At 38.4% G+C, this 22,723-nt stretch overlaps 1 protein-coding gene across 2 annotated transcripts in view; it reads left to right on the top strand.

The window, feature by feature from the left end:
- Positions 1 to 22,723, top strand: part of Rb1 (RB transcriptional corepressor 1) — a 131,132-nt gene that overhangs the window by 104,316 nt on the left and 4,093 nt on the right. For both annotated transcript variants that reach the window (NM_017045.2, XM_063273967.1), the window contains 7 exons: positions 4,191 to 4,306; positions 6,547 to 6,692; positions 7,841 to 7,986; positions 14,272 to 14,376; positions 15,439 to 15,552; positions 15,655 to 15,818; positions 18,772 to 18,802. In NM_017045.2, the coding sequence (NP_058741.2) occupies positions 4,191 to 4,306; positions 6,547 to 6,692; positions 7,841 to 7,986; positions 14,272 to 14,376; positions 15,439 to 15,552; positions 15,655 to 15,818; positions 18,772 to 18,802 (822 nt within the window). The remainder of the gene's footprint in view (positions 1 to 4,190; positions 4,307 to 6,546; positions 6,693 to 7,840; positions 7,987 to 14,271; positions 14,377 to 15,438; positions 15,553 to 15,654; positions 15,819 to 18,771; positions 18,803 to 22,723) is intronic.

The following is a 22,723-nucleotide window of genomic DNA, read 5'->3' as shown; positions in this document are numbered from 1 at the left end:
AGTGAACCTGGCTGGGTGTGGTGGTGCACCATTAATCCCAGCATTCAGGAGGCAGAGACAGAAACGTACCTGAGTTGGAGGCCAGCTTGGTCTACATAGCAAGTTTCAGGTCAGGCCAGGTTGTGTAGTGAGATGCTGCCTCAAAAGCAAGCAGAACTAGAGAAGTGGCTCAGCTATTAAGAGCATTTGCTGCTCTTGCAGAAAACCTGGCCTTGTTTCTCAGCACCTATATTCTAGCTAATAACCATCAGTTACTCCAGTTTCCGAGGATCCAATAATGTCTTCTGGCCTTCATAGGCATTATGTACATGTGTTTTATAGGACACATGTAGGCAAAAATATGCATACACATAAATTTTATAAAACTTTTAAACAAAACAAAAACCCTAGTTCTTATATTTTTGTAAGAAGAGGTGAATGAAATTAAGATGGGTAAGAAAACATATCGTTTGGGAATGGATTACTTAGACTTGAGTAACTTGCTTTTCAAAAGGACCATTCAGTAGATTAATTTAATGGATTGTTGTAATCATGGTCCTTTCTCCACCTGTTCTTGCTCTGAATAGTGACATGGAGACTTACATTTATTTATAAAAGTAGATTTGTTTTGCAACTAGCTCATAACTCCATTTATAGTAATCTAAGTTCTGCCACTTGAGTGGTTAGTTACCTCTCGTTCCTTCCTGTCCCACTTTACTGTTCTGCTTTTGCTATAGGGCATAGGCTTTTTACTTTAACCACTCAGAAGATGCCTTAGGCAGGCAAAGGACAGACACATCTTCACACAGTGTACAAAAGCATCACTCCAACAGGTTTTCTTTCTTTTTATAATTCTTTTCTAAAATGTTTTCTCTCAAGGTGGTTTTTGTTTGTTCTGCTTTAGTGCTTTCAGACTAGAAACTTGCCTGAACTACTTGATTGTCTTTCACTTGTAAATCACTAAAAGTTAGCTGGAGGCTGTGTTTACACAGGAGGGAGTTGGGGGGAGGGTTGCATGAATTTAATTCCTTTATAAAGTCTTTGGTTTGCTGATATCTATCTTTCTTTCCTCCTAGAATAGCTTGATGCTTATGTTTTCATACCTGGAGGGCATGGTCATAGTCTCAAACACCCTAAGCTGTGGATACGGGGAGCAGTCTGGAATATGTAATATTCGTGATCATAACTTTTCCTTCATGCTCCCTTCTTTAGAATAGTAGCTCCGTTTTAGACACTGTCTGGACTTCAGGACAGTCAGTTATGTTTTATGCTCACCAAATCTCTATTTTTTTTTTTATCACTATAGGTAAAAGAGGAGGCAAATGTCTTGTTTAGCTTAGCCTTAGGTGAACTTCTGCCGATCTTCCTGTTGCTAATTCCTCTTTGCCTCACTGCCCAAGGTATCTGGTAACATGGCTTCCAGACCTTCTAGAGGATACAGAGTTCATAGGGGGGCTGGAAAGATGTTTCTGTGGGTAATAGCACTATCTGTTCATCCAGAGGACCTGGGTTTGATTCCCAGCTCCCACATGGCACATAACCACTTGTAACTCCAGTTCCAGGACATATGATACCCTTTCTGGCTTCCACAGGTACTGCATTCACAAGGTGCAACATGCAGATAAAGCACCCATACACATAAAATCAAATTATTAAAAAAGAGAGAGAGAGTTCATTTGGTTTGTTGCTTTTCCTTACTCTTGGGCTTCCATCTACTATTTTATCATACAGTGAGTAGGTTACCACTTAACTTATATCTTCCACATTCAGGTTTTTATATCTGATATCCCCTGTCCATTCTCTTTACTCAGTAGTTTATGATTTCTTACGTTTACCACCTTTCACTGGCACTGCTTATTTTTAAAGAGTGAATTTAATGTGATTAATTGTGGCTTTATTATTGTTTATGGGTTCAGAATTTGTTCTTTTTCATTGCAATTTCTATTTTGTTAAGATTTATTTTATTTTTATTTATGCATATACATGTGTGTCTATGTGTCTGCATGCATGTATATATGTGCATGTGCAAATGCCCACAGAGGCAAGAAAAGGGTGTTGGGTCCCCTGGAGCTGAAGTTACAGGTGTTTGTGAGCTGCCTTATATGGGCATTGGGAACTGACTGGGGTCTTCTGTAAGAGCAGCACCTACTTAGAACCACTGAGCTGTTTCTCCCACTTCAGGCTTTGGGTTTCTGTCAGTTCCGAAGTCTCCCCTTAATAACACATGGGAGCATTGTAAGTTCTTGTGATATACTGACTCATAAAAGGAGATATGGAAATGTTTCCATTTTCTCAACGTAGAAAGTTCAACTAAAAGCAAGGTATCTTTCATTTGAAGTTTTGATAAAAATTTTCTGATAAAACAATAAAGGGCTTTTCTTTATGGAGCAATTTTAAATTATGATTCAATTTATTTTATTTTATTTTATTTTATTTTATTTTATTTTTTCAAGATAAAGTTTCTTTGTGTAGCCCTGGCTGTCCCAGAACTAGCTCTGTAGACCAGGCTGGCCTTGAATTCAGAGTTCTGTCTTCCTCTGACTGGGATTAAAAGTGTGCATCACCATTGCCTGGCTCTGATTCAGATTTTTAGTGATGACAAGATTACTCAAATTATATTATTTTTCATTGAGCTTTGATAATATTTGTAGGGTTTTTGTAGTAAGGTTTCTAATTTATTAACATAAGATTTTAAGTTCCTTGTTTAAGACCTTTCATATCTTTTATATTATGTTTTACTTTCAGTTCCTAACACTAATTAGCTCTTCTTTCTCTTTTTTATCCACTTTACCAGAGGTCTAGCTGTTATTTTAAATACTAGTTGTTTTCAGTTTTCGTTATTCTGCCCATAAACTTATTTTCTTTTCTCTACTTTCTTTGAATATTTTGTGTAACTTTTGTCTAAATTTTACCTTCTTTTCTAATAATATTTCACATCTCTAGCCTAAGCTCTGAAATTTGAAATTCAAAATCCAAAGCTTTTGTTGTTCTTTTGGGGGTGGGGTGTAAAGCTTTATTCAGGCTAAGAAGGTATTCTACTTCTGGGTTTTCCAGCCCAAATCTAAAACATTGTACATCCAAACATGGTGCAACCACATGTGATATATCATAGACAAAAAAATGCAACTAAAATGTTGACAAATTATAGTCTACCATGTGTATAAGTTATATTTGAAGCATAAATGAATCATGTAGTTAAACTTGGGTTTTATCACCAATACATCTTATTATTGGTAAGTGAATATTTAAAAAAACAAAAGCTAAGATGCATGTTGGAGGAATATTTAAGGTTATACATTTTTCTATTTTTGTGTTGCATGTACACAGTGTCAAAATTCACAAGTAAGAATTTCAAATGGAATAAAGGCTCTCATTCTGCCTAAAATTAATAGTACTTTACCATGTCACATAGTGTAAACGTGCTTTCTATTCTGAGTAATTGTTGTATGCTAACCTGGGCCTAGTCCTGGAAGCTTCTGGCCTCTATACATTCTAATCTAGGCCTAGAATGTTTTCAGCCTCTTAGACTTACTGCTGAATAAGCTCATCCTTTCTTGTTCTTTCTAAACTCTAGATCGCTGGTTCAAATTGGCTGTTGTGGCTCAAACTTTCCTCCAAGCTGAGTGTTTCCAATTTGGCATCTCTGAATTGCTCTGTGTGGCTTCATACTAACGTTGGCAATGTGTTCTTATCTTCTGACTCCTGCTCCCTCTACAACCTCTCTCTATAACTCTCCTAGTACAATTGCCTCCTCTTCCTCCGCCTCCTCTTCCTCTTCCTCCTCCACCTCCTTCCTCCCTCCCCCCCCCCCCCCCCGCACTGCTCTCTCCAGTAGCTTCCTTTTCCCCTACTATCCTCTTGAGAGTTGGGCATATCCCATTCTGTCAGTCTTCCTGTGATTTCGTTTTTGTTTGCCACTCAATTAGACATCACTTTTAAACATGGCTGCTTCCTTCTACAAACTAACTTTACCTTTATTGTTTGAGACTAAAGGTGTGTAGAGGTTATGTTTGTATTCCAGCCAGAGGAACTAATGGTATATGCTAAGGGCTGAGCCACACCAAAACTAGAAACAAGATTTTTCAATAAATAACAGAATCACAGGTTCACAGTGTGATCAAATATTCTGCAACAACAAAGCATGGTTTTTATATGTACTCAGAAAAACCATACCTGCTGATGTTGCTATATTGCCATTTTCTTTTATCCAGGATTCACCTTTGTTTGATCTCATAAAGCAGTCCAAGGATGGGGAAGGACCTGATCACCTTGAGTCTGCTTGTTCTCTCAGCCTCCCTCTCCAGAGTAACCACACTGCAGCAGATATGTAAGTAAAAATGCATTTTGTCTTTCATTCAAACTGCAAAGATGCTTTGACCATAAGGGAAACTCAGGGCACGATATAGAAATTGTAGGACTGGAGTTTAGCTTAGGATATTGTTTTGCTTTAAGAGTTAGGAATATAAGATACTTGACCTAATAAGGTCAAATAACGAAGTACAAAGTTGCTGAATCACATGTCATTGGTGTGGTGGGGAATTGTTCATGACACAGATGATGCCGCTTCAGATAGGATTTCAACATGAAAATTGAAAAAGCAAGAGGAAATATCCCAAGAGCCAGAACTCACTTGTATCTGTAACAGCCAGAAAGCAGGAAATGTTTTCAGAGAACATGTATCAGGCCATTTGGGGTGCGGCACAGCATAGGTGTGGAGTAGTGTGGACTGTTACATCACTACTGTGCAGTGCTGATGCTGAGAGAGGAAACAGCGAACATTTAGTAGGTGCCTTGTATTTGGGGCATTTACATATATACATACTTCAGATTCACATTTCTCATTAAATGTTCACACGCGCCCCGTAAGGTAGAAGATACTGTATCAGCACCAGTTATCTGTAAAGTAGCAATGAGGGAAATACGGGAATTTGCTTAAGATGTACATAAATAAACCCAAGTTGTCTGATCACAATGCCATGCTCTTTTAGCCCTCTAGCTACTTCTTTCATAGAAATGTGCTTCATGTTTCTGCCTGATTCTGTATAGAAATACAGCATTCTGTGATAAACCATTTCCCTGTGATACATTTTCGTGGTAACTTCCACCCAAAGTATTTCTAGCTCACAGGGACTGTGTATTCTTGCATGAGTTTGTTTGTTAGGGAATATTTTCATGTCAGTCAGCTTTATATTTTCCTGTAATTGAGGAAATGGTTATTTGTTAAGTGCTAGGTGCACAGTGCCAGTCACTGGTAAGATTAGATAGCCTGGTTCTTCTCCCTGATGGGCTTTGCATCTTGGAGGAAGGAAGCAGTGAACAAATAACCTAGGAAGAGTTTAGTTTAGAGTGCTCGTGCGCTATGAAACAACTGGAATGACATGCGTGTGAGCCTGAGGAGGGAGGAAGATGTCTAAAGAGGCTTCCCTTTCTCTGATGAAGTGATACTTTGCCTGGAGACCTGAAAGGCAACTGAATGTTGACCCAGACAAATATTCCTCTTTTGGGAAAACGTCTATATTATGGACTAGAAAGAAACCCAGGGTGGATGGGTTATAGTAAGAGTAGTAAATGTAAGATTTAAGCAGCACACTGGGGCTAGATTCTCTAAATTCCTAGATTTTATAAAGGTAGTAGGAAACCATTTAAACACAAATGCAACGTTGTTTAATTTGTATTAAGAGACTATCTAGTGGCTGTTTGAAATATAGGTGGGCTTGAGGGCTAGGAAATGTCAAGTTAGGAAAATGGAAAGAAAAGTTCAAAGACTGAATATTTTAAGTAGCGGATTTAAGTATCTCGGTCTATGGTAAACATTAAAGATGGAAATGAAGGGGCCGGAATGTATTTCGAGAGAGAAATAACAGGTTTTATATTGACTTGACTTGCAGCACATTTAAAGAACTGAACAAACAGAAATTTTAAAATTTCATCCCTAGGCTTTTTACTTTGACACACTAGATGTGATGTAGTGACATTTGTTTGAGATGAGAAAGACTAGGTGAAGGAATTCAGAGTTCTGTTTTAGCCATAGAAGGCCTGAGGACCAAATAGTACTATCCATTCCATAATTGCATATTTGCATCTAGAACTCAAGGGAGACCCTGTTCTTGTACAAGGTAAGTAATTTTACAGTTGTCAGTTAAGGAAAGAAAGGAAAGTCAGGGCATGGAGTTTGGAAAGGTGGAGGCACGTCTCTCCTGTGGAGCTAGCTTTCCCAGCTTGTCCTGAAGCAGCTGACTCGTGGAGTGTGGTGTGGACCGCTAGGTCCAACAGGTGAGATATTCATGGAGTGTGGTGTAGACCGCTAGGTCCAACAGGTGAGATATTCATGGAGTGTGGTGTGGACTGCTAGGTCCAACAGGTGAGATATTCATGGAGTGTGGTGTGGACTGCTAGGTCCAACAGGTGAGATATTCATGGAGTGTGGTGTGGACCGCTAGGTCCAACAGGTGAGATATTCATGGAGTGTGGTGTGGAACAGGTGAGATACATCTGATTACATGAGTATAAGCGAATACAGTTCATGGTGTGCTATGAAATGAAAACTTATCCTTTGGACATATCTAGGTATCTTTCTCCTATAAGATCTCCAAAGAAAAGAACTTCTACTACACGTGTAAATTCTGCGGCAAATACAGAGACGCAAGCAGCCTCAGCCTTCCATACTCAGAAGCCATTGAAATCTACCTCCCTTTCCCTGTTTTACAAAAAAGGTCAGTTGAAGATTGCTTTCAAGAGCATGGACTCACGGACTAGGTTGAGTTTGCCTCCAGTACTTAGGATATGTGATACTGGGCAAAGCACTTGAAATCTCTATGTCTTGGTTTCTTTGCTTATAAATGAAAAAATGATAATAGCATACCCTACAATAATATCAACTTATAGGGATTAGGGGATAGTTAGTGCATATAAAATGCTTTAAACAAGAGCTAGCATATAGTAAGCACTAGAAAATTTGACCTTAGTGTTGTTGCTTCCATTGTTTTGTCTTAAAACTTGTGTTTGGAAATACACCAATATTACTTTGCTTCTCAAATGCGTGTGTAGAGTTTAGATAATACAGTGTGATATTGCCCAGTACAGACATATTTCTTGGGTGTTCAGGATATTTAAGAAGTCTACTCATCAAGTTTCACAGCATCCCGTGGTTGTATAAGTGACGAAACTGGAGATACCACCTAGATTGCTTCTTTCAGAAATCTACAGTAGGATCCTTTAACAAGCCCTTCTCAGGGGTAAATTGTTAGCGTTCAACAGTTCTGTTTATGCAATTCTTTAAAGGATCCATGGGTAAATGTAAAGTAAATGTATAAAAATATAGATTCCTTCTCTCAAAAGGTGTATTTGTAGTGGTACACTTAAGCTAAACTTTCTGCCACCATCATTTGCACCAATACGTTTACAATTGTCAAGTTTATGTTCTATTGGTATTTAAACCAAAATACATGGTATGGAGTTTTTCTTTTAGGATTAGGAAAAAGAATAATCACTTGCAATTCCATTATTTTAAAAAATAATGTCTCTAATATTGTTAGTGGAAATTTCCAACATCTATGCTGAATAATTGCCAACAGAACCAAAGCAAATCTTATTTTGTTTGCCTAATTTCACAAGATCATATGACCTTTCCCTTTTGCCTTGGTTTCATAATGTGATAGCTACTTCAGCAAGCGTTACTGCCTATGTTTATGTAACTGCTAATACCAGGGATCATTTATTCACAAGGAAAATAGCCTTAGACGTTAGGGGATTGTTGAAATGCTACTAACAATATTATAAAGGAATTTAATGTTTTTTAAAAAATCCACTCATAATTGAGAATGAATTGAGTAAACAGGCACCATTCCCCTTCTGTCTGCAGTGTACCGTCTAGCATATCTCCGACTAAATACACTGTGTGCGCGCCTTCTGTCTGATCACCCAGAGCTAGAACACATCATCTGGACTCTGTTTCAGCATACATTGGAAAATGAGTATGAGCTCATGAAAGACCGACATTTGGACCAGGTAAGAAAATCAGTCACTTCACCATCATTTCTTCCTGCTTATTTTTTTTAACATTTAACTCATTTTTTATTGGATATTTTTTAATTTACATTTTAAATGTTATCCCCTTTCCCGGTTTCCCCTCCAGAAACCCCACTATCCCATCCCGCATCCCCTGCTTCTATGAGGATGCTCCCTCACCCACCCACCTACTCCTTCCCACCTCCCTGCCCTGACATTCCCTACACTGGGGCATCCAGCCTTGACAGGACCAAGGGCCTCTCCTCCCATTGATGTCCAACAAGTCCATCCTCTGTTACATGTGCAGCTGGAGCCATAGGTCCATCCCTGTGTACTCTTGGGATAGTGGTTTAGTCCCTGGGAGCTCTGGGGGGATCTGGTTGGTTGATATTGTTGTTCTTCTTATGGGTTGGAAACCCCTTCAGCTACTTCATTCCTTTCTATAACTCCTCCACTGGGGATTTTGTTCTCATCTCAATGGTTGGCTTTGAGCATCCTCCTCTGTATTTGTCAGGCTTTGGTAGAGTCTCTCAGGAGACAGCTATGTCAGGCACCTGTCAGCAAGCACTTCTTGGCATCCCCAGTAGTGTCTGGATTTGGTGTCTGAATATGGGATGGATCCCCAGGTGGGGCAGTCTCTGGATAGCCTTTCTTTCACTCTCTACTCCACTCTTTGTCTCCATATTTCCTCCTGTGAGTATTTTTGTTCCCCCTTCTAAGAAGGACTGAAGGACTGACACTTTGTTCTTCCTTCTTCTTGAGCTTCATGTGGTTTGTGAGTTGTATCTTGGGTATTCCAAACTTTTGGGCTAATATCCACTTATCAGTGAGTGTATACCATGTGTGTTCTTTTGTGATTGGGTTACCTCACTCAGGATGATATTCTCTAGTTCCATCCATTTGCCTATGAATTTCATAAAGTCATTGTTTTTGATAGCTGAGTAATATTCCATTGTGTAGATGTACCACATTTTCTGTATCCATTCCTCTGTTGAAGGGCATCTGGGTTCTTTCCAGCTTCTGGCCATTATAAATAAGGCTGCTATGAACATAGTGGAGCATGTGTCTTTGTGATATGTTGGGGCATCTTTTGGGTATATGCCCAAGAGAGGTATAGCTGGGTCCTCAGGTAGTTCAATGTCCAATTTTCTGAGGAACCTCCAGACTGATTTCCAAAATGGTTGTACCAGTCTGCAATCCCACCAACAATGGAGGAGTGTTCCTCTTTCTCCACATCCTCACCAGCATCTGCTGTCACCTGAGTTTTTGATCTTAGCCATTCTCACTGGTATGAGGTGAAATCTCAGGGTTGTTTTGATTTGCATTTCCCTTATGACTAAAGATGTTGAACATTTCTTTAGGTGTTTCTCAGCCATTCGGCATTCCTCAGCTGTGAATTCTTTGTTTAGCTCTGAACCCCATTTTTTAATAGGGTTATTTGTCTCCCTGCGGTCTAACTTCTTGAGTTCTTTGTATATTTTGGATATAAGGCCTCTATCTGTTGTAGGATTGGTAAAGATCTTTTCCCAATCTGTTGGTTGCCGTTTTGTCCTAACCACAGTGTCCTTTGCCTTACAGAAGCTTTGCAGTTTTATGAGATCCCATTTGTCGATTCTTGATCTTAGTGCATAAGCCATTGATGTTTTGTCCAGGAAATTTTTTCCAGTGCCCATGTGTTCAAGATTCTTCCCCACTTTTTCTTCTATTAGTTTGAGTGTATCTGGTTTGATGTGGAGGTCCTTGATCCACTTGGACTTAAGCTTTGTACAGGGTGATAAGCATGGATCGATCTGCATTCTTCTACATGCTGACCTCCAGTTGAACCAGCACCATTTGCTGAAAATGCTATCTTTTTTCCACTGGATGGTTTTGGCTCCTTTGTCAAAAATCAAGTGACCATAGGTGTGTGGGTTCATTTCTGGGTCTTCAATTCTATTCCACTGGTCTGTCTGTCTGTCTCTGTACCAATACCTTGCAGTTTTTATCACTATTGCTCTGTAATACTGCTTGAGTTCAGGGATAGTGATTCCCCCTGAAGTCCTTTTATTGTTGAGGATAGTTTTAGCTATCCTGGGTTTTTTGTTATTCCAGATGAATTTGCAAATTGTTCTGTCTAACTCTCTGAAGAATTGGATTGGTATTTTGATGGGGATTGCATTGAATCTGTAGATCGCTTTTGGTAAAATGGCCATTTTTACTATATTAATCCTGCCAATCCATGAGCATGGGAGATCTTTCCATCTTCTGAGATCTTCTTCAGTTTGCCAAATAACTCATTTAGCATTAACCTTTTCTGTACTGTGATAAGCTAGATTTCATGTTATTGTGGAAATGACAGGAACCAGGGACCAGCCAGCTATCTACCCATGAGTGATGGTATATGCCTGTAATTACAACTGCTCTTGAGAGGCTGAGGCTAAAGACTTAACAAGTTTGAATACTTGCCAGCACTTCATGATTAGTTCAAGACCAGCCTGGCCCCTTAGTGAGACCCTGTCTCAAAATAATAAAAGAGCTGGTGATGTAGCTCAGAGGTGAAGCATTTGCCTATCATACACAAAGCACTGTGCTGTAACCATAGTAAGAAAAAGAGATTTAAAAAGAATCATACACTCTAAAACAGGGAGGAAGGGCGGGAAGGAAAGCAGGGCTTATAAACAGACTAGGCAGCTTCCTTTCTCTGCGTGTAGCAGTTTAGTACTGTAATTCACACACCGTTCAAAGCATACATTTTAAATGTATAATTCAGTGGTTTTTAGTATAGCTACTAACACTATCTTATTTTAAACCATTTTATCACACCAAAGAGAAAATCTGGTTTCTAAGAGCCCTCATCAACACAAATCTACTTTCTTTTGCTGTAGCTTTGCCTAACCATGGCATTTTATATAAATAGAATCATACGTAATTTCATGTTTAGGCTGTGTATGTGTGTAGGGGAGTGTGTGTGTGTGTGTGTGTGTGTGTGTGTGTGTGTGTGTGTGTGTGTGTGTGTTTGCGTACCTTGCAATTGCTAGACAAGTGTTCTACCATTGAGCTCCATCCGCAGCCTTGAGTATGACTTCTTTTATAGAGCACGGTTTCAAGGTTCATATGTGTTGTAGTTTCTGTCACATACCACATTATGTTTACAATTCATCAGCTGATAGAAACTGAATTGTTTCTTTTTTGATCTATTATAAATAATAGTGTGAATATCCATATATAAGGTCTGTGAGACAGGTTTGTATTTTTCCTGTGTATATGTAAGTACAATTGCTGGGTCATATGATAAATTTTTAACCTTTTGAGAAATGGCTGGCTTATTTTCTAACACGGCTTTACCTCTTTATGTTTTATTTTTAAAGATTTATTATTTTTAAGTGTGTGTGGGGTGGGTGTTTCTCTGTGGGTATATACATGTTTCAGTGTCTGTGTAGGCCAGAGACATTGGATGCCCCAGGACTGGGGTTACAGGCTTATGTAGTTGATAGCTAATTATATTGAACATCTTCTTTAGAGAAGTGTGTGTTAAAATCCTTTCTGAAAAAACAGCAAGATTCTTCTTCCTCACTGAGCATGATGGTGCACAAACAGGTCTCAAACTCAATAGAGATCAGCCTAAGTCTGCCTCCTCAGTTCTGGAGTTAAATGCTGCAATGATTTTTTTAAAAAAATATGTTCTGTACTTTCCTATGAAATACATGTTGTGAAAATGTTTTATCTGAGACACTTGAGTATTATAAATTGTCCTTATAATCTTTTGTTTTGTTTTTGTTGGTTTTTTTTGGTTTGTTTTTGTTCTTGGTTTTTTTTTTTTTTTTTTTTGTCTTTTTGTTTGTTTGGTTTTGGTTTTTGGGGTCTTTTTGTTTGTTTTGCTTACTGGTATTTTGATGTATAAACAAAAACTTTGTCAAGTTTGAAGGCATCAAGACCTCGTTTTCCCCAAGAGCTTTGCATGCACTTTTTCATTTAAGTTTCAGTTCACTTGGACTTAGTTTTGCAAGAGTGCAGGGGAGGGTGTCTGCTTCATTTTGGTGTTGGGGTAACTAGTTATTCCAGCACCACTCCCTGCCCTTTCCTCATCTTTCTTCTTCCTGTTTCTCCATGGTGCTAATCCAGGGCCTCTTACTTTGTGGCAAACACTTCACTGAACTGTACCCACACCATCTCTTGAAATGTGCGGGCTTTTTTCCCTTCTTTTTCTCTGTTGACAGCTGCTGAAAGTCTATTGTGTTTGTTGTTGCTGTTGTTGTTTTGTTTTGTTTTGTTTTGTTTTTTAATGTACAAGTTTATTCCTGAGACTCATTTCTGTTCTGTTCATCTATGTAGCTATTTTGGTCAGAATACACTGTCTTATTTACTATAGCAATCTAATTTTTTGGAAAAAAAGGGACACAATTGTACTCAGTTGTTTTTGCAAGATCAATTTAACTGTCCTGAAACTCAAATTTCCACATGAGTTTTATGACTGGCTTGTCATTTTCTCTGAAGATTTTGAAAGAAATTGCACTGAATAATATGTCAGTTTGGGGGATGTCACCATCTTAACATGTGGTCTTCAATCCATACATATTCAATGCCCTTCCACCTGCCAGTTTTTAATTTCTTTCAATAATGTTTTAAAGTTTTCAGATCACTAGTCTTATATTAATTTTATTAACTATATTCTTATGCATTCTAGTCTCTTTAATAATAAAGGAAATTATTTTTATTTCACTTTTGTGTTGATCTGTGTGATTTTGGTATCAGCAAAGTATTGGCTTCATACAATTAGTTGGGAACTTCTAATTTTAGAAGAATTCTTGAAGAATTATTATTAATATTGAGCCTTTTTTTTGAAATTTTGCTGAATTCACCAATGAGGTCCCATGGTTATGGACTTTTGTTTGTGAACCTTTACTGTTTAATAATTCAAAATTAGCTTTTTTATTTTTTCAGTCAATGTTGGCATTCTGTATAGCTTGAGGAACTTTTTCGTTTCATCTTAGTTATCTTCATAATCTCATATAAGCCTCTTATTTCAGTGATATTGGTAATGTTCCCAACAAGAATGATATTTTAAGCAAGGAATTATTATAATTTACATGTATTTAGATGTATAAGTTGCAGTATACTTTTTTAAAAAAAGATTTTATTTATTTACTACATGTATGTGAGTGCACTGTTGCTGTCTTCAGATACACCAGAAGAGGGGATCAGATCCCCATTACAAATGGTTGTGAGCCACCAAGTGGTTGCTGGGAATTGAACTCGGGACCTCCATAAGAGCAGTCAGTGCTCTTAACCGACCGCTGAGCCATCTCTCCAGCCCCTGCAGTATACTTTTTATATAGATATTTATTATTTTATGTTGCTACCACTTTTTATAAAAGAGAAATACAGGTTTCTAGATTTTTTTTTTCAATTCAGAGTTTTATGAGTGATACTTTAAGATTTTAAAGTAGAAGAGAAATCTCAGCTAGTGTACTGCCTCACAAATGGCATTCTCAGGGTGAAGTTCAGGCACCAGAACCTGAGCAGGGCTGGGGAGTAGCTTCTTCAGCAATAGCCGATGGGAGCAAAAATGTTACAGAAATGATGAACACTTGAATTAGGCCAAAACCAGTTCATACGTATTTTATTCTCTTTTCTTTTTTATTTTTTTTTTTCCGGAGCTGGGGACCGAACCCAGGGCCTCGCGCTTGCTAGGCAAGCGCTCTACCACTGAGCTAAATCCCCAACCCCTCATACGTATTTTAAAAACTGATATTTAAGGCCCCAGAAAATCATTTTCAAATCTTAGTTTTGCATTTTAAATATTGTTTTATTGAAAGATACCGAACAGAAAATCCATGTATCATAAGGATACATTCTAATAAAAATTGAACAACAAAATGAATCCACTCTACATTCAGATCACAAATCACAACCCCATTAGCAATGTGTCTGTCAGCAGCACTTCCTCACTGCCCAGATTATTACACTAAGTTCATTTGATAGCTTGAGACTTTTCATGCAATCTTAAAACAGCATTAATCATACAATGAGCTTGTTCTAGTTCAACACTTTTGATTCAAACTAAAGAACGAGAGCCTAAGGCAGGGTGACTTACAGCCTTGGTAGTCAGTTGTGCATGACTGAGTTAGCTGCTTGCATTTTGTTCTGTAGATACAAATGTCTGGTTAAACACCTTACATGGACTTTCGAACAGCTCAGAATAAGGGGAAAACTCAGAATAAATTAAACTTCCTTCTTTTAATAATACTTTAAAAAGCAAGGTGACATAATAAAGTCCTTTATGCCTCTGTCACATTTACTTGTTAGATTATGATGTGTTCTATGTATGGCATCTGCAAGGTGAAAAACATTGACCTTAAATTCAAAATCATCGTAACTGCGTATAAGGATCTTCCTCACGCTGCCCAGGAGGTAGGTAGTTTCTCATGGTAAGACTTTGAAAAATAAATCAGTATTCATAGTTTGCTTCAGTTGTTAAATAGAGATTATATATTCTTATTTAATTTTATAATTATTTGTAACTGAAGTATAAAAGTATGGCAAACTATGAAATCTAAATCCATAGTTGCTGTTCATAAATAATACTATATTTATATAGTAGTAACTGGGATATTTGAAATTAACTTTGACATAATATATTAGTTTTTATTTTTCACAGGAGAAGATACTGTAAGTGAATCCCTATAAAGATATAAAATTTCCCAGTGCAAGCCCATTTTGTGTCTCTAGTTTTTTCTCCCACAGAGATGCTATCATGGTAATCACACTTAGTCTGACACACATTTTACACTGTCCTGGAACGCACAGTGAATCCTGGGTTATTGTTTCAGTCTGTCATTGTATTTTTGGAAAGTGATACAAACCAGTTTGGTTTTACTCATATATTGGGAGTTATTTTCTAAATTAGTTATATAGATTGTTTTACAGAGATACTCTATAAAATTTCTTTAGTTTTACCAAGTTAACATTTATACAAGTTGGACCTGGTATCTCAGATCTATAATTCCTACTCAGAATGATAAGTGAGAAGAAGATATCACAAGGACAAAGTTGCAAACCTAGACCCTGCTTATAAAAATAAAAATGGGTTTGTTCGTAAAATCTACTTACAATGTCTGTTTCTTGCAAGAGCATGGTGTCCATGTTCTAAACCCTTTAGATGAGAGGTTGAAGGCTGCTACAGGCCAGTGGATACTGTCTGTGTAGTAGTGGTGATGGTGCCGGGCTTTGGTAAGCACAGCCTACCTTCCTTGTAGAGTGGCCAGCATCTGTCTGTGGCTTCCAGGCCCCTTCTCTGGATCAGCTTGGTCACTTTAAATATTTAGAGTATCTATAATTTTAGTCTAAGGGAGCCTTTGTAGATTATTATTTTCTGTATAAAATGTGTTTTTTAAATAAAACTATGTACAACTATTTTAAAAGAAAAGTTAAAGAGAAGTTCTTAAATTTATTTAACATGTTTTTTTTCCTCAGACCTTTAAACGTGTTTTGATCAGAGAAGAGGAGTTTGATTCCATTATAGTGTTCTACAACTCAGTTTTCATGCAGAGACTAAAAACAAATATTTTACAGTATGCCTCCACCAGGGTATGTTGAAATATTCTTTAACTGGAGAAATCTAATGACAAAGTAATGGATCCCACCAAAACATTAGCTCAATGATCTTTTTTCCTTTTGTTTTGGGTCTAGCCTCCTACCTTGTCACCAATACCTCACATTCCTCGAAGCCCTTACAAGTTCTCTAGTTCACCCTTGCGGATTCCTGGAGGTAACATCTATATATCACCCCTAAAGAGTCCTTATAAAATTTCAGAAGGTCTGCCAACACCCACAAAAATGACTCCAAGATCAAGGTTGGTGTTTCCTTTTTAAGGGAATGCTGAAAACAGTAATGCTGAACCTGACAATTTTGATTTAAGCTTTCTTAAAGTTCAAAACGGGATAGGCTGTTGGATGTCTGCTTTCTTTATGTGCGTTAAGTAAATATGTGAAAAGAATTGGGGGGGCAAAGAAAAGGTGTGTGCTTGGATGGGCTTGTATATTACTTGTGCTTACCCAGCTGCTAGGTCTCTTCTGTGTATAGTCTGAGAACCAGTCAGTATTCATGTGTGCCTCAACACTAGTAGTTTTATAAGCCATCAATGTAGAGCATTTTAGGTTAACATGTTTGTTTGTTTGTTTGTTTGTTTTGTTTTAAACGGGGTCTCACTATGTAGCTCTAGGCTGGCCTAGAACTTGCTAAGTAGACCAGGCAGGGTACATATCCAGAGACCCACCTGCCTCTACCTCCTGATTGCTGGGATTAAATGTGTGTACCATCATACCCAGAATCTTTATTCAAAATGTACTGGAAACTGTATGCATCTTAGTATTTTGCTTGTTTTGAAAATGGAGTCATCAAGGCTGGCAATATGTACCACCCGTAAAAGTACTTGCCACACAAACTAATGACTTGAGTTTGATTTCTGGATAGAAGTAGTAGAGAACCAGCTTCTGACTTTGAGATGCTTGTTCACACTCTCACACACAGTAATTATAGTAAGTAAGTATGTTTTTAAAATGAAGATATCTTACTAAGTGTAGATTACTGTCAGGAAAACCCACCTTTCTTAATTCTACTGGTGGATTTCTTACATTTCATCGGACATTTCTGTTTCAGAAAGACACTGGTTCAAGCAAAATGAACATGAAGCTGTATTAAATTCTCAGATGAAAGATTCTGTGCAGTGACAAATCATGTCTCTGGCTTTGAAGTCCTTCACTACATTAATTATGTGTTATCATAGGCTACTTGAAACTGGCTGAATGTTTTTAAAGTAGAAGTCCAATTAACTCATATAATTAATGCCATCTCATCAGAAGTTTTCAGTACATGTAGTTTGCACCTGGTGGGCAAGAAAGTAAACGAGAAGAAGAGCTTTATTACCTTTTAAGCAGATATCTGTATGGTGTATTTAATTACATGAATAATGTACACTTGTGATTAAGTTTTCAAGTGTTGTAGAAGAACATGAATGGAAGCTCCTGTGTGTATCTAGATCCCTCTCTCTGTATGATGCTCTTTGTAGCTGATGTCTGTGTGCAGGTAGCCTCAGCTCACCTTGTAACATGCCAAGATGTCACACATGTCTGAAGTAAATTCACAGAGTGCCATGCTGCTGCATGACATGGCATGTATATCGGAAGTTTCTGATAGTGATAAGTGATCCACATTATGATAAAAATGATGGCTGTTTGCTGATCTTAATCAGAAGCAGTTTTGTATTGCTATTCTTTTTTCCCTTTAATTTAGTAATTTATTCTTTTTACATTCCTATTGCTACCCTCCCCTCTTCCAAGTTCCTATCCCCCCATTGACATTCTTAATTTTTTTTCTCTTTGAAACTATATCTTCAATATGTAGCCCAGTATAACTTCAAATTCACTGCTTCAGTCTCCCAAGTACAGGGATGAGGCAACATGCCCAGCATGCATTGGTGTTCGTTTTAGCTGGGGAAGAGTCAAATCATGAACATCCTAACTGGCACATCACTGATGAGGCTTTAGAGAACCATGCAACATATTTAGGTATTCTGATTGATCAAATATACATGGAAGGATGTCACTTACTAAAGAAATGGAAGACAATAAAATTTACATAGCTACTAGTTCTTTATTGAGCTACATATAGAAATACTTTTTCAACTTGATTATCAAAAATATAAGTTATAACTAAGTCTGGTAACATAGACCTGTAATCTCAGCTGCTGAGGGGAGGCCAAAGCCAGAGAATCACAAGCTCAAGGCCTGCTGGGCAACTCTGTGAGGCCCTGTCTGAAAGGCCAAAGAAGGTTTGGGATGGAGCTTAGTGATAGAGCTCTAGCTTACACATACACAGCCTGGTTCAACCCCTGTAATGTGGTTGAAATGAAGACAAATGGGATAAGTATCTCTGATTATAGGATACATAAAAGTAGCATTTACTATATACCAGTATAAATCCTAATTAAAATCTTATTATTTATAAGCACACATTATAAAATTATATTTATTGGGGCGAGTGTTGCTTGCATGCCATGCCAACATGCGAGGGTCAGAGAAGAGTTTGTAGAGTCTGTTCTCTCTGTGCATCTTTATGTGGGTTTCGGTGACGGAACCCAGGTTGCCAGGTGTGTGTAGCAGTTGCCTATATTTGCTGGACCACCTCAGCAGACCTTTTTATTGTTGTTTTGTTTTATATTTATTTTATCTATGTGGGGGCCGTATGAATGCTACTGTGAACGTGTGGGGTTAGAGCACAACTTGCCGGAGTCATTCTCTCCTGCCACAGTGCTTACCTTCTGAGCCATCTTACTGGTCCTTTAAATTTTAATTTATTGACCTGTAAGTTTGTATCAAATGAAACTTAAATTAGAATGAAATTACATTTGTTGATTTATGAAGAACTAAGTAAAGACAATCTTAAATTTTTCTAAAAATCCTCTTTAAATGTGGGTCACAGCAGAATTATGCTCTGGGAACATAGAGATCTGGTTGCAAATCGAAGAGAGCTGGGGGTGTAGCTCAGTAGTAGAATGCATGACTAGAATGTTGGAGCTTTGGGTTTGATTCTCAGCACCAGAACAACCACAAAAGACCTCTTACTAGCTCTGTTTTAATCACACTAGTACTAGTACAACAATCCACTGATGGACATGAGGTGTCAGTGGGTATAGGGACAGGGAGCCTTTGGTTTGTGGTGGTTGATGTGTCTATGTTCATCTCGGCACATCTGCACAGTCTGTGTCTGTTCTCACAACTAACTCACATTTTATCTTAACTTGACAGAATCTTGGTCTCAATCGGTGAATCATTTGGGGTGAGTATTTCTTTATATGAACAATGGTGTCATGGAATGTTATATAAAATACACTGGGCTGTACGATGACAGTGCTGTGTGCCCCAGCACTGTCCTTAATTTAGTGGTTGAACATCTTGTATGAACATCAGTGATGTATATTGCAGCTAAAAAAGAAATAGAAGATTTTCATAAATTGAGCTTAAAGGCGCTATTGCCTAGATAGGTCCTTTAGGCCATCTCAGATTTATTTTCAAAACAGGTTTATCTTTGAATAATACTCATAACTGGGAAACTGCCAAGTTTTTTCTAAGCATTTCTCTGAGATTATATAATATACATGTAAATAGTCATTTATATCCACATGTAAAGTGTTTTTATGCTCACCGTACTCCTAAAGTGAAACATGTATTCTCCAACTCTGTATGCATAGCTGGTGTCCTCCAGTTCAGTTCAGTTTGATTGATTATCCAATAGTCTTTGGATCTCACAGGTTCTAGGGCTCAGGTCATTAACTTCTTCCAGGCACCAGTCCTAAGTGGCAAGTTCCTGGGTTACACCAGTTTCCTACTGGCCAACAGTCAGGGAATCCCCGTAATATCTTTCCTTTCTAGTTGGACCATTTTCTAGAATATTTGAAACAGTCTGAAAAATGGTTTACTGACCATTAGCAGTTTATTACAAAAGATAGAGATGAGCAGCCAGGAGAGGAGACACAAAGGGTGATGTCCACTGGGGCTTCTAACCTGTTCCTGCGGAGTCAGCGACTCCAGAGTACTCCTAAGCCTAATGCTAAAGGATCGCATTTTGTACAAATAGTTGACTAACTCAATGTCTGCCTACTTTCCCCACCCTGGAGGTTCGGAACTGTAATCGAAGCTTCCCAGCTTCTAAACACAGCTTTGTCTCTGATCCTCTGACCCCATGTTGATAATATCTAGGTGCCTGTCAGGAGGCTCCATTGGAACAAAAGATGGCCTATCTCACTTATCACTTGGGAAGTTCCAAGGGTTTTAGGAGCAGGAACAGAAGACAAAGGGCACATATCTTTGTATGATACCACATGTATGTATATAATCTCATATAAATGTTTACAAAGGTTTTGAAAACCAGTAACTTATGGTTTGACATGTATGGTTTGAAATGGGGTACTTTGGAATGAAGCAACATGGCCTCAGCAGCATGGCTGCAGCACTGGCCTCCTTCCACACACGCCACTGCACTCCCACACTATTCATGTGCTTACTCACCCCACTTCCCACTCCCTCTGCTTCCTCTCGTGCTAATCTCTCTCTGATAAATAAGGAACTGAGACAGTGTGATGGTGCAGAGAGTAAAGGCGCTTGCTGCATAAGCCCAGTGGCCTGAGTTTGATCCCAAGAACCTACATGAAAGGTGGCAAGAGAAAACTGACTCCTACAGTTTGTCCTCTGATGGTGGCATGTGCATGCACCATGGTACGCATGCTTACGTTCACACACATCACACACACATATATTACAATAATAAGTACAATTTTGTTTTTAAATAATTGGTTTCACAAGCACAATGGTTTATATCTTGTCCCCGCCAGCGGGGACTCAGTTATTCAGGGTCCCGAAGGGGCGCTACCCTTGGGCCTAAATGGGGGGTGAGAGAAGAAGGAGACCAAGCAAGATTCTGTTGTCAAGGTCTCGTTTATTGGGGTGAACGTTACAGCTTTTAAGGCTTTCAGGTAGGGGGAGTGTCCTTTGTGAAACACAGAGGAGGGGGAGGTGCGGATACAGGTAGTGATTGCTGGAGGCAAAGAGGTCTGGCGGTAGACGATGAGGTCAGGTGTCTGATGAGGTCAGGCGGTGGAGACACCAGGTGTTGATTCAGGAGGGAACAGGTATCTGCTAAGGGAGCTGAGGCATCCCTTGAATGTTATCTTCCTGTGCCGTAAATTCATGGGAGAGGCTTTCATTCAACAATCTTAAGACTTAAGGCAGTCATCTTAGGGGTGAATATCTGTGGCCAAACAGCCCAGAGTCACCTAGTCACTTTGAACCATGCAGTCAAAAAGCAGCTAGGCCCAAATCCAATATGGCTCTGTACAATATCTATAATCTCAGGAGACTGTGGCAGGAGGATCAAGAATTTATGACTACTTGAATGAAAGATCAGTTCCCTCTAATGGCGCCTCTCAAAGGATGCGAACTAAGCATGAGGGCAGGCCCCGTGCCCAGAAGTAGATAATTCACACAAAACAGACTCAATGGCATCTAGAAGTTCATTTTTGTCTCATAGGGCTTTTTTCTTTGTATATAAATTACAGCTTTTGGGTTTGTGTGTTTAGGGGAGTCTTATGTGTACAGACCTGTGTCCCTGTATCTATATGTGTAACTCATGCTTTTTCTTTGACTCTTTTACTTCTGTTTATTTGTATTGTCATATTTATTTTATTTCATTTTTATTATTCTTTAGATGCCTATTTGTTTTCTCACAAGAGACAAAAAGGGTATAAATTCAGTGGGAGAGAAAATGGAGGGAATCTCAGAAGTTGGGGAGGGGAAACTGTGATCAAAATATATTGTATGAACATCTAGTTTCAAAAAGAGAAAAAAATTAAAATAGAGTTTGTGACAAGCCTGGGCTACATGGTGGTTTGTAGGCCAGCATGAGTGATATATAATAAATATTGTTTTAGGGGAAAACAAAAGAGAGAAAGAAAAGGGAAACAGGAAAAGAGGAGAAAGAAAGAACGTCCGTGTGCACACATGAAAGCACACTCTAGTGCTTCTGAACCCTCTTAACACCGTGACCTTTACTACAGTTCCTCCTAGTGTGGTGACCCCAACAATAACAGTATTTTTATTGCCATATAATATTGTAATTTTGATACTGTTATAAATTGTAATAAATAATTTTGGAGATAAAGGTGTGCCAAAGGGATCTTGACCTACAGGTTGAAAACCACTGCTCTAGTAGTTGTATGCAAAATGAAATGTAAAAGTTCATTTTATAAATACTCAGTGCTGTGACATCTGATTCAAGACCAGACTATAGCTGCTGGGCTTCACAAAGGAGCTGTGGATTCATGCAGGAACACCACCTCAAGCAAGGCAGATGTGTAACAGGCCATCCAAGTTTTTGCTTTCTACAGCCAGTAAAACAATGGAGAAAGTATCTATTCATCCACATATTAATAAGGCCATGGGACTTAGCTTCTGTCATGTTGCATATGTACTCTAAATATATCTTCATTAAATGAAGCTGATCCTATCTGATGTACCAATCAGATCATATTTAACTTCTATCTGAAAGTCTGACTTCGGGATGTAGAGATGGCTCAGCGGTTAAGAGCACTGACTATTCTCCCAGATGTCCTGAGTTCAAATCCCAGCAACCACATGGTGGCTCCCAACCATCTGTAATGAGATTAGATGCCCTCTTCTGGTGTGTCTGATTCAGCTACAGTGTACTCATATACATAAAATAAATAAAACTTAAAAAAAAGAAAGTCTGACTTCATTTGTTGGCTCAAGTAACATATAATATACGTGCCTGAGACAGTCTTGAAATGGAAGCTAAGAGACAGACTGTTTCCACATACTTATCTACTGAGTAAGATCAGGTGATGTGCCAGGTCTGGTGTGTCTTACCAAAGTCACATGTCTAGTAATATTGCCTGGATTAAAATTGTGACGTCTTTGAATATTCAAGTTAAAAACCCTTATAAATTTGCAACTTTTCAACAAATGCCATTGTTGGTGATGGTTTGTAATCTATCAACATCTGATGCACCAACACACTACTCAGGAAGGAAATCATAGTTCCTTGTGGCCTTCCTTCTTGCTATGTAATCCTCCACATCAAAACTTCTTTTAAAAAGGTTTTTGTATTTGTTTTCTTAATTTCAGTTCTAGAAATCTGACCCACCTTTACTGCTCCTGTGAGGAAGCCCTGGTTTCATGGCCATAA

The sequence above is a fragment of the Rattus norvegicus genome, chromosome 15, assembly GCF_036323735.1.
Source record: "Rattus norvegicus strain BN/NHsdMcwi chromosome 15, GRCr8, whole genome shotgun sequence".
Classification (NCBI taxonomy): domain Eukaryota; kingdom Metazoa; phylum Chordata; class Mammalia; order Rodentia; family Muridae; genus Rattus; species Rattus norvegicus.
This window is presented reverse-complemented; position numbering and strand designations above follow the sequence as displayed.